The sequence below is a fragment of the Periplaneta americana genome, chromosome 10 (assembly GCF_040183065.1).
Source record: "Periplaneta americana isolate PAMFEO1 chromosome 10, P.americana_PAMFEO1_priV1, whole genome shotgun sequence".
Classification (NCBI taxonomy): Eukaryota; Metazoa; Arthropoda; class Insecta; order Blattodea; family Blattidae; genus Periplaneta; species Periplaneta americana.
Window position 1 is genome coordinate 171,189,021 of NC_091126.1, and position 12,544 is coordinate 171,201,564.

The 12,544-nt window shown below is 39.9% G+C and overlaps 1 protein-coding gene across 1 annotated transcript in view; it reads left to right on the forward strand.

Annotated features, from left to right (window-relative positions):
* The first annotated feature begins 4,312 nt into the window (after positions 1–4,312).
* The window catches only part of onecut, a 41,456-nt gene continuing 33,224 nt past the window's right edge, over positions 4,313–12,544 (forward strand). Inside the window, exons 1-3 of the mRNA XM_069837636.1 lie at positions 4,313–4,761; positions 4,958–7,430; positions 10,335–10,387. Of these exons, the coding sequence (XP_069693737.1) occupies positions 5,653–7,430; positions 10,335–10,387 (1,831 nt within the window). The 5' untranslated portion in view covers positions 4,313–4,761; positions 4,958–5,652. The remainder of the gene's footprint in view (positions 4,762–4,957; positions 7,431–10,334; positions 10,388–12,544) is intronic.

Genomic DNA, 12,544 nt, shown 5'->3' on the forward strand with positions numbered 1-12,544 from the left:
AGTTATTCATAGATTTCAAAAAGGCATATGACTCGATTAAGAGAGAAGTTTTATATGATACTCTTATTGAATTTGGTATTCCCAAGAAACTAGTTCGATTAATTAAAATGTGTCTCAGTGAAACGTACAGCAGAGTTCGTATAGATCAGGTTCTATCAAATGCGTTTCCAATTAACTGTGGGGTAAAGCAAGGAGATGCACTGTCACCTTTACTTTTTAACTTTGCTCTAGAGTATGCCATTAGGAAAGTCCAGGATAACAGAGAGGGTTTGGAATTGAACGGGTTACATCAGCTGCTTGTCTATGCGGATGACGTGAATTTGTTAGGAGAAAATCCACAAACGATTAGGGAAAACATAGGAATTTTACTGGAAGCAAGTAAAGAAGTAGGTTTGGAAGTAAGTCCCGAAAACACTAAGTATATGATTATGTCTCGTGATGAGAATGTTGTACGAAATGGAAATATAAAAATTGGAAATTTATCTTTTGAAGAGGTGAAGTTCAAATATCTTGGACCAACAGTAACAAATATAAATGACACTCGGGAGGAAATTAAACACAGAATAAATATGGGAAATGCCTGTTATTATTCGGTTGAGAAGCTTTTATCATCCAGTGTGGTGTCAAAAAATCTGAAAGTTAGAATTTATAAAACAGTTATATTACCGGTTGTTCTGTATGGTTGTGAAACTTGGACTCTCACTTTGAGAGAGGAACATAGGTTAAGGGTGTTTGAGAATAAGGTGGTTTGGAAAATATTTAGCGCCAAGAGGGATGAAGTTACAGGAGAATGGAGAAAGTTACACAACACAGAATTGCACGCATTTTATTCTTCACCTGACATAATTAGGAACATTAAATCCAGACGTTTGAGATAGGCAGGACATGTAGCACGTATGGGCGAATCCAGAAATGCATGTAGAGTGTTAGTTGGGAGGCAGGAGGGGAAAAAGACCTTTAGGGAGGCCGAGACGTAGATGGGAAGATAATATTAAAATGTATTTGGGGGAGGTGGGATATGATGATAGAGACTGGATTAATCTTGCTCAGAATAGGGACCTATGGCGGACTTATGTGAGGGCGGTAATGAACCTCCGGGTTCCTTAAAACCCAGTGAGTAAGTAATCTCTCTTACAAATTTGAAACCCGACAATTGTGGTGTTAGGTGGTGCTAGGTCAAGGTTATGTATCTATCTCAAGTTTGCATTCCATCTAAATGAAAGAATCTTTTAAGGATATGAAGAAGTTTATGACATTATTTTTTTTTGCTAACACAAACGTGCGAGAAATCTTTCCCGAAATTAAAGTAGGTCCATATACATTCGTAATACTAAAGTTCTCTTTGAAATAGCTTTATCATAATCATTGATCGTCTTAAAAGGTAGCACCCTTTCACAATTCGCCTTCTTTCGATAAATTATTGTGGCTCAGGTGAAATGACAGGAGAAAGTTACATTCCCTTTATCTCTTATACCGAATTTTTCACACCTCTGCTCCCTCTTACTTATCTGTCCGATTCCACAGTCTTTCTCCGTATCATAACTTAAATACTCGGTCACAATATGATAACACGCTAGAATTACCACTGCACACATCATCTCTTTATTCTCCATCTTTCACTGTTGTTACTTCTCGTCACTGGAATTCTCTGCCGCCTGAAGTCAAGGGCTGCCGAACTTTAATTTCCTTTAAATGTAAATTAGAAAAATATCTTACGATGAGTTGCCAGACATAACGCGTTGCAAATATTTAATGGAATGTGTTCCACTGTACTTATTTTATTTTTTTTGTTTCTTATTTTTATTGTGTATTCATTTAAATCGTGTTTATTTATCACTTAACGCCAGTATGTATCCCACTGTGCTGTTTCTTTATTATTAATCTATTTTTTGTGTACATTTTATTCAATTGTCTGTTTCTGGTTTAATTATGTAAATCCTACTTAATTGTAATCTAATATCAATATGTATACTAATGTGTGTACTTTTATATTTACTGTGTACATTTATTATTATTATTATTATTATTATTATTATTATTATTATTATTATTATTATTATTGAATTATCGGCTTCTGTTTTTATGTGATTCGTATTTGATTCTAACAACATTAATATGTATTCCACTATGTTTATTTTTATTTTATGAGATAAATGTTTATGTAACTACCTCTTTTGATCTCATTATGTACCTAAATTGTATCAGTCTATGTAATTATTTAATTCCGATCCAGTTTTATGTTGAACTATGTAAGCAAATTTTAATCTTGGTTGAGTGTAAGAGAAGGCCCTACGGCCTTAACTCTGCCAGGTTAAATAAGGCCATTATTATTATTATTATTATTATTATTATTATTATTATTATTATTATTATTATTATTATTATTGAATTATCGGCTTCTGTTTTTATGTGATTCGTATTTGATTCTAACAACATTAATATGTATTCCACTATGTTTATTTTTATTTTATGAGATAAATTTTTATGTAACTACCTCTTTTGATCTCATTATGTACCTAAATTGTATCAGTCTATGTAATTATTTAATTCCGATCCAGTTTTATGTTGAACTATGTAAGCAAATTTTAATCTTGGTTGAGTGTAAGAGAAGGCCCTACGGCCTTAACTCTGCCAGGTTAAATAAGGCCATTATTATTATTATTATTATTATTATTATTATTATTATTATTATTATTATTATTATTATTATTATTATTGAATTATCGGCTTCTGTTTTTATGTGATTCGTATTTGATTCTAACAACATTAATATGTATTCCACTATGTTTATTTTTATTTTATGAGATAAATTTTTATGTAACTACCTCTTTTGATCTTATTATGTACCTAAATTGTATCAGTCTATGTAATTATTTAATTCCGATCCAGTTTTATATTGAACTATGTAAGCAAATTTTAATCTTGGTTGAGTGTAAGAGAATGCCCTACGGCCTTAACTCTGCCAGGTTAAATAAGGCCATTATTATTATTATTATTATTATTATTATTATTATTATTATTATTATTATTATTTATAAATCAAATATAAAATTAATGGACTCCATTCTCATGTGGTGAACACGACCACGGATTATGACAATACAGTACAGGAACACACTCGTGGTTTCTGTAAAAGGCAGATAATTTGCACATCGTTCCCAGGAATCGAACCCAGGTTTTGTGGATGTGTAGGTAAAAGCTTAATATCTTAGCTCGCTAATAAGTCGTCATAAGTCATTACGATTACTGTATTTAAACAGGCTTCAGAGCAATTTTGTTGACATTTGAACATTACACTGATTTACAAGATGAATTTTGGGTGGGAATGTTGTATCTATGTATTGTACGTTCATGACAAAGAAAACACCATTTTCTGTTGTAATACTCCAATAATAGATGTAAGGGAAATGAATAAGGAAAGCTTCACAAATTACACATAAAACACTTCACTAGTCGAACTCCTACCCAGGTCTCTGTTTTGTATCAAGAAAGAAAAATATAATCCACAAGAAAAATAAAAAATATTCAGAGAACATTATTGTTGGTGACAAAACCATTATTAAAGAGAGTATTCAACGTATGTTAGAACACATGAATCCGTATCTCATTTTGATATAGTAAACTCTGATCCTGTTGAATAGACTTTGCACATACTGAATTAATTTTATTTCGAAGATTAAACATACATTTTTTTTTAATTTTCGGAGCAATATTTTCCGCATATACCGGTGAACAGATACTGACAACATAGATGTTCTGTTTCTCGCGTCTGTGCCATAAGTGAACAATTTTGTATAGTGAAATGTAAGTGATTTGAATGCGTGGATGGGAATGTAGTTGTGAATGAATTAAAATATATTCTTTAATAAATTATAAAAAATGATAAATTTAGTGTCAGAATGTTCAACCCCGATGTTAATACTCGCCTTTTAATTCGCAATATTCTGTGGTCCCGTCATTTCGTTTTGACATACAGGTAAAGGCTATGAAAAATGATGCTGTTGTGTTAATTTTAAATTAAGTTCGCTTGTTCTTCATTTAAGTCATAATCGAACATTTGTAAAATGTTTCCCTAATATGAGTCAGTACCACACCGTACCAGATAAGACTTGACAAGCGCACTGCGAGATAAGTGTTGCCAACCTGACTCGTACTTGACTGCTAGCATGAGTACCACCCTACGATTGATTTTATTTACCGTCACATATTATCATGCATAATATCATTATGTCACAATATTTCAGTGACACAGTTAATGCCAGTTCTAACGCTTTTCCGTATGATTTGAATGTGGTCCAAATGTTAGGGAATTTGTGGCAACTTTAATTATTCGCGATTATGATTTATTTTGCATACTGCACACGAAAAACAGAACCGACCAGGACGCCATTTTGGTCATATTCATGAGATTAATTTTGGGTCTCAATTATTGTGAAACTGTAGGTTCTAAAATTCGTATTAAATTTGCAAACTCGTTACATTAGTTTTATGTATGCAGTCATATAAAAATTGCGCTTTTATTCTCGGGAACACTAGTAATTTTGGTTCATGTATTATCTTGTGGTATATGTATTCGAATCCCAGCACTGTTTGCGGCGGGGGGAAGGGGAACGGTACGCTACGGACTAAATATTTCGTAATATTTTCTTGTAATAGCAAGGGGGATATAAACTATATCGCTTACACCTCACTTCGCGCACACTGTGAAATTGTGATTAGAGAAGAATTTAGTTGAATGCACTCGCATCGCAGCGGCAGCAGGTACGCTAAAATCACTCGAAAGAAAATTAAAATGGGCTGTACGCTATAGCCCTCACACTAACACTAGAATGACGATACATCACTAGCAGAAGGCTTAGGGGCGGCGTCCGGCGTCGGCGAGCACACACGCATCACACTGTCCACCATTATTCAGCACGAAGCAAATTCACCACTAATCGCCTGCTTTCTGTTTCAGGACACACGGTGCAGCCTCTCGAAGACATCCGCAATGGCAGACGAGTGTCCTTCCAGCCAGACGAGCTTCACCGTTCTGAGGCCACATGGTAATTATTATTGATTTTAAGGCATCAAAATTATCGGAATTTCGTCTGCCCTGAATCAATATCCATGCCATTGCCATGTGCTCCTCGTACAAGGGCGGAAATCGCTAAGAAAAGGGACGTGCGGCCCGTGACAACTCGTGCTTTGGGCGGGGGGCCACTCGGGGGCCCCGGCGAAGTGGCCTCGTCGACTCAAATTCGGCCATCGCATGCGAGGAACGCTGCAAATGTCAGACAATAGAGGTCCAGAATCGGGAGCCATTTGACTCGCAGCTGGCGACTGGTGTGGTGCGCTGAATAGCATAGGGGTCGGAGCGTCGGGTGGGGGAAGCAGCTGGCCCGCAGCTGGCTGTCTGTCCGCGCGCGAGGGTGAGGATGCTCCGGCGCGTTTGATGTGTTGCGACAGTGTCACTTGCGCAATTGGGTGCGTCGGGGAGTAGCATACAAACATGGACGTCTGGTGGATGGTGAAAATTTTGTGTATGGGACTTTTCCGGTGGTAAAGTCTTTGACCAGGGACTTGTGTGAATGTAATAGTTGTGCTTGGCGTGTGCGGTGAAGTTCGGAGACTCTGCGAGTGGCGTTCGTGTGCGAAACTTTATGCGGGAAGATGGAAAACATGGGGGAAATGGCCGAACAGCAATCGCTTAGTGAGCCATTGCCCGAGACGGTCGATTCGCCAGCCGCGTCTACGCATGCCGGACTCGGCATGTCGCCCACGGAGCTGAGCCCCACTATTTCACGTTCCGCCGTGGCCGGGTCAGTGCCCACTTCGCACGAGTCACTCACGGAGTCGGGGTCGGGAGTCCAGATCAAGGAGGAACTGCCTACCAGTGCCGAGGACCTGTCAGCCGAGGGTGCCGTGAGCGTAGCGAGCGACGTCACCAAGCAGGAGAGCCTCTCTGTGATAGTTCAACCCCAAGACGATTCTCATGACTCGGAACTTCTGAGTCCGGGGAAGCTCTCGCCCACTTCAGGTATCTCGGTGAGTGTTGCCAGCATGATCGACGCCACGGATTTTCGCGCCCTCCAGCCCGAGCCGACGTACCAGACACTGACGTCGGTGAACGGCAGGATGTCACCTCCCGGCTTCAGCCCCAGCTCCTCGTACGCCACTCTGACTCCGCTACAGCCCCTGCCTCCCATCTCGACCATGTCGGACAAGTTCGCGTACGGCCACGCGAGCAACGTGTCCGGCTCCTTCACGGTGATGCAGAACAACGGGCTGGGCAACATCGGCCTCGGCATGGGAGTCAACTCGCCCTACAGCTACGACAAGCTGCCCTCCATGGGCATGTCGCCTCCGCACCACTACTCGTCGCCCAACAACGGCCTCGGCAGCATCAGCATCCCCCAGCAGCACTCTCCGCTGTCGCCCCAGAGCTCGTACAGCCAGAACGGGCTGCACTCGCCGCAGAAGAGCATGTCGCCCAACAGCTACGACTCGCCCTACACGCAGCGCGACCTCGTGGGGCGGGCGACCCTCGTGGCGCCGCAGAGCCCGACGCTGAGTCCGCCGTCGGCGTCCCTGCACTCGCCCCCCAACACCATCGTGACGAGTTTTGGGGGCACGGCCACCTCGCTCGCCGCCGCCAGCCTCCCGACCATCAACGGCCTGACGACCATCACGCCGCACGCCGGCGTGGTGTCGCCGCACCACTCGCCGCCGACCCTCGTGGCCCAGCAGATCCAGCGGGAAGCCGTGGTGGTGGCGTCGCCGTCGCCTCCCAGCTTTGTGCCTCAGCAGCCGCAGCCGCAGCCGCCTCCGCCGACCCCGGTCGCCGTCAAGACCGTACCCACCTCCAGCGGCGGCGGGGGCGGCGGACTGGTGACCGGTGGCGGCGTGGGCGTGGGGGCTGGCGCGCCGGCCGGAGCGGGCGAGGTGGAGGAGATCAACACGAAAGAGCTGGCCCAGAGAATCAGCGCCGAGCTGAAGAGGTACAGCATCCCGCAGGCGATCTTCGCCCAGCGCGTGCTCTGCCGCTCTCAGGGCACGCTGTCGGACCTGCTGCGCAACCCCAAGCCCTGGTCAAAGCTGAAATCCGGTCGGGAGACGTTTCGTCGCATGTGGAAGTGGCTGCAGGAGCCCGAGTTCCAGAGGATGTCCGCTCTCAGATTAGCAGGTGAGTGGGCCACATGGCGAGCACGTGGGGGGCGTGGCGCTCCATTCAGTCGAACCCGGGCCCTCGTCCCTCTTCCCGACTCCCGACTCCGTATTGATCCGCAGCCGCTTTCCCGCGTCCTCCAGCTTCCCCGCTTCTCGGACAGAGGGCAGAAGCCGCCACATCTCGGCCGCTTGGCGAGACTCACACTATCACTAAACAGGAGTAGTTTTGCATGCTTGCGACATGTCTCGGAACGTCGGATCTGCCAGAGTCGACGACATAGGTAGGTGTCCGAGCATGCTGTGAAATGGCCAAGGAAAATCTGAGAATGTGTCATGTGTCCCCGACCAACCGCGTGTTGTGGTCTGTCAGACCGCGAGGATAGAACCCAGTACTGACAGAATCTCCCTGTCATCAGAATGGAGTTCTTTACCGACTCGGAAACTCTGCTAAAATCGAACGACGCAATGCAGCGTGTTTGCGTTGCGTCGGGTGTAAAACACAACACTGTCAACAGAGGTTACGTCAATTTTCGGCTTTTCTCCTTCAGAATTTTCTAGAGTTCCTTCAGTGGAGCATTGTAACCCGGAGTGCGACAAGTGGCCAGCAGCCTTGGAGCTCACACACTGTTTATTTCAGCCCCGAACCCCCTTTGCGAGGACGTGTTTTCGCGTACCTCTTAATTTCCCCTCTTTTTCAGTTCAATTCAATTGAATTCACTGCGTTGAGCATGGCCTAATAACAAGGAAAATAAGAGAAATGTCAGCTGTCGTTGTGAGGTGCTTTTCATATTAATTTGAAATCTACGATTACGTGACTACTCTAGAAACCACATAAAAATTCCTCACAAACTTGAATGTCAGTTACAACGCAATTATTTTGTTATTTATCAACTATATATAAGTGTACATTCTTTTCTCAGCTCATTTAGGTTGATGTAAAACAATTACGTTCTATGACACTATAAAAATATTATGTTCTCTTGTAGGCAAACAAATATTCATGAAATATTAATATGCACTCTTTGTTAAATAGAAATTGAGGTGATTCTTTCCATAGGCGAAATGATCCACTTAAGTTGTGAGATGAGGAGTAAACTTTGAAGAAAAATGGTCTGATATTGAAAATTTGCTATACACCTAGTCAAGTAATATACAGTTTTCGTATCAGGAAGTGAGTCATTAATTTTATAGTAGAATTTTGAAAAACTCAAATACATTCTCCGCAGATGAAATTCGAGATTTTTATTATAATAACTTGATTTGATGAATATACGTGACTTGAAACTAATTATTTTAGACGATTTAGTTTATTAAACATGAAATAGTACGAAGTTGATTGTTTAATCCTAGAATGTGTACTTAAACGTAACGAAAGAACAATTTCCCCTTCGAGTTTTAAAGTATAAATTCGACAGGACACGAGAATTAGCCCCTATACTTGATTAGGGCACGGAGATTTCCTTTGCCATTTCCACCCTAATTAATAATCCATGATTAAGAGACAGAATCATCTAATTGCATGCTCCGTTCTGAACCTACCGCAAGAGCAGCGAGGTTGTGTTTTTATTACGCTCACTCCCGTAGTGGGAGAGACCCGCTCGTGTTGCGTTCCTCGTGTTGCGGACAACCAGCTCCCATCTCTAATCTTATCATCTCGTTCCTTATCTGTCAAGCGAGCTCTGTCGATAAAAGATTTTGGGCCATACAGAATCTTTATTCAATCGGGCCTTTAACAGTCATTCGCCACATGTTTTCTGTATTTGATTGCTTGTATTTGTTACTCTCTTTCCCCTACATTGACATCTGAAGTATTCCGTAAGTCATACGATATGTTTTATAGTAAATGAAACATATATGTATTATCTACAACGAAAGAAGTTTCTCATTTTGTTCGAACTCAAAACTATATTAATTTACATCTTTCACATAAGTAAGTCATTCAAATTGTTATATATTTGAATACGTTTCAGGAATCTTGAAAAATGTTCGGGGGAAATTCTTAAAAAAACTGGTCATGTGGCTCGGATAACTTGAACTCATTCATAACTTCATATTATACAATTGAATCGGTTATTGTTGAAAGGAAATAACTCAACTTTTTAAAGTTTTGAGATAATAAAAAAACTGATTTGTGAATAATCTATCGAAGATTAGACCAAAATATATTGTACACATGAAATATATGTGTACAATATATTTTGGTTTAATCTTCGATAGATTATCCATAAAACAGTTTTTTTTTTCGATTATTTCAAAACTTTAAAAATTGGAACTTAGTTGCTTTCAACAATAACCGATTCAGTTTTATTTCTTACTTTCATTTATTTAATTTTAAAAAAGGTTTATGCTAAGCGACTACGTATTTTGAATGAGTAAATTTGTACGACAAACTATTCTTAACAACAGGTAAGACATTGTAGTGTATGTCTTGAAATCTGACAACAGCCCAGAAACGCAATACGTGAATTATATTAAACATTGAACTTTATATGGTTTAATTGGGATCTATTCACATATTCATGTTCTTCAGTTACAGACATTTTAAATATGCAGTACTTATATCCGTATGAAATATATTGCCACGGTCTATGCATTCCAGACAACGTGCAATGCACATTGGAAAATTTTGAGAAAAAAAAATTCTATCCGAAAGGCTTCGATCGCCTCCATCTGCCTCCGGACATACGAAAAGAAAATGTCATAACTTTGGTTTTCATGTGACAGTAACCAACCGAAGTTACATTTAATGAGAGACAAAAGTTGTACTTGCTGTCATGTACTTAAACGGAGGTTTCATGTTAAAATTATGTACCTTACATTATTTATATCACGAAAGTTCTAAAAATTTTTCTCCATACAATTTCTGGAGTCATAAAATATGCAACGATATCCAACTTTTTTGTGGGCCTTGACGTTAAGTTTGAAGCGTAAAACTGGCCCTTTTGTCCCTTAATGCCGTTGTCGGTCTAAATTTCGAAGTGTATTGCACATAAAATATTGTATTAAATGTATATCTGTTTCCAGACAGATGAATAAATAGCAGTTTAATTATTCTTTAATTATAAGAATAATAAGGCAAAGAAAGTTAGGAATGTACATCTGTTAATTATGAAAAAGATAATGTAGGATTAATTTGTTCTAGCACTACTAATTTTTGAATGTAGAACGTAAGGTAATGACAATAGATGTTTTGATTATGCAGTAATAGCCGGGAACAGAGTCCGCAAACTGCCAGAAGGTAAGTTCTTGATTGAACTTCTGTCAATTAGTCTCCTAGTGTATGGCTTTACTTTACCACTCGCAAGCACCTGTCGAGTTCCATGCATGTTTAATTAATGATTAAATTGAATTATACTATCACCTTTGTTATGTGGTACTTCTTTGAGTTAGACTATTATACAGGGTGGAAGTAATAAAACTACGCAAATTTTTACAGCTTATTCCTTAAATCGTGTGCAACAAAAAATTATAATACCATGTTAGTCCCAAATGAATACTTTTCTCAGAAAAAATCATTTTCCCCTAAATATTAACACTATTTCACTCCATAAGTACTATCCGTACGATCCTGATTTTTACTCCTATTAGAGAAAGTGAAAAAGGAATGATTTACACCTTTGCAGTTTCTCAGTACAATGGACTGTTTTACTGCAAATTATATAAGAAAACTTAAGGCTGGTTCACAATAAACCGGGAACGAGAACCAGAATGAAAACGAGAAACAGATGACGTGAATATGAAAATTTTTGAGTCACAATAAACCGAGAACGTAGACGACTATGCATATCGTTATGCATGTCAATAACGATATGTAAAGTCGATATTACACATTCTGATGTTATTTGTGTATAATTGACCAATGGCGTACAAGGCAGCCTACATAAACACAGGTTAACCAATTTCGAAATTTCAACTGAAACATTTCATTAGGTACGGTACTATAAATATGCACATGCATCTTTATTATCACAATCTATTTTAAGTCTACCATAACGTAAAATAATTAGGGAAGAAACATTTGTAATAGAACAAAAAATAACACAACAGTAGTTACTGAATTGAAGCGTGAATATGTAGTGTGTAATACAACCAATACAGTAATAAAATATGATTCGCTTCCGATCGGTGTTCAAAGATGCAGCTATTGAAAGCCACGTATTGTCCTTCATTTTCTCATCTTTATACGAGGCGCGCCGCTTATCGTAAATGTGAGGATTTCAATATTAGAATCTCATCAAATAAAACTTGCTCCATGATTCACAGCACAGAACAAAATAATGCATAGGTTATGTCACGGTCTTCTTGCTACAAAATATACGACGACAAAATAGCTTTTAGATGGCAATAGAATGAATCTAGTGGGCTGTGATCGGAAACGTGAACGCCAAAGTTGAAACTTGGCCAACTCTCCGTTCCCGATCTCGGGCTCCGGCAAGCTTTCTGTTGATTGTGAGTGCTCACATTTAAATGTATACATTTTAACAATTTTACCGTTTTCGTTTTCGTTCCGATTATGGTTTCCGGTTTATTGTGGACCAGCCTTAACACGTATCATTATTTCCTTTCATTAGGAAATCTGGTAGCCGTAATGTAGCGTCTAGGGGACGGAACTCTGTAGCGCGTGTGCTTTCGTACGTGAGCGACGACGCGCTGTTGCCAAACTAAGCAGAATTTCAGCCTTATTACCATGAACTAAGTTATCACAAAACGCATAATAGCTTTTTAAATTTAATTCAGTACAATCTATTGCCGCCTTCAATCTGCATAGTTACACCACTTCCACTCTGTATAGGCCTATCCGGATTTGAAGGAATAATGTAACTGTATTAAATCCCATCGCAACAGTCGTGTGCGCCGATGGAGCGAAGCTTTCGACTGCGAACGGTACAAATGACAGGCAAAGTCACGTGACAGCTGCCTTACGTGGATTCGGCCGGAGAGCCCTATCATATGTGACGGATTCTCTCGATTCTTGTGTTTAATAAACGCAATGTTCGTAGAAAGATTGGCTTGTGGACACGCCAAAGTAATCTTAAAATACTGAACACTCCGAAACATTAATCAAATTTGTCTCAAATGTCTCTGTAATAATTAAAGTAATTGGGTACTGATGATGCAATTACGTGTTTCAGTTAAGGCAATTAAACGAGGTTAGTCTTTTAGATCTAATTTCAGACGCAAGTATACCAACTTAACATCAAAGTAATGTGAATAATTTCCTTAACGTAAGTGTTGTATGATTTAAGTAAAATTATATGCAGTTCCGGTTACAACAGCATTTAAGTTTATTATATAACGAAAATTTATTGCAACATCGACTTCGCTGAAGTGGAGATTATTTGTTGTAATACCAGTTAGACGACCTCCGTGCTGTAGGAAGCTATGTTTCTATACA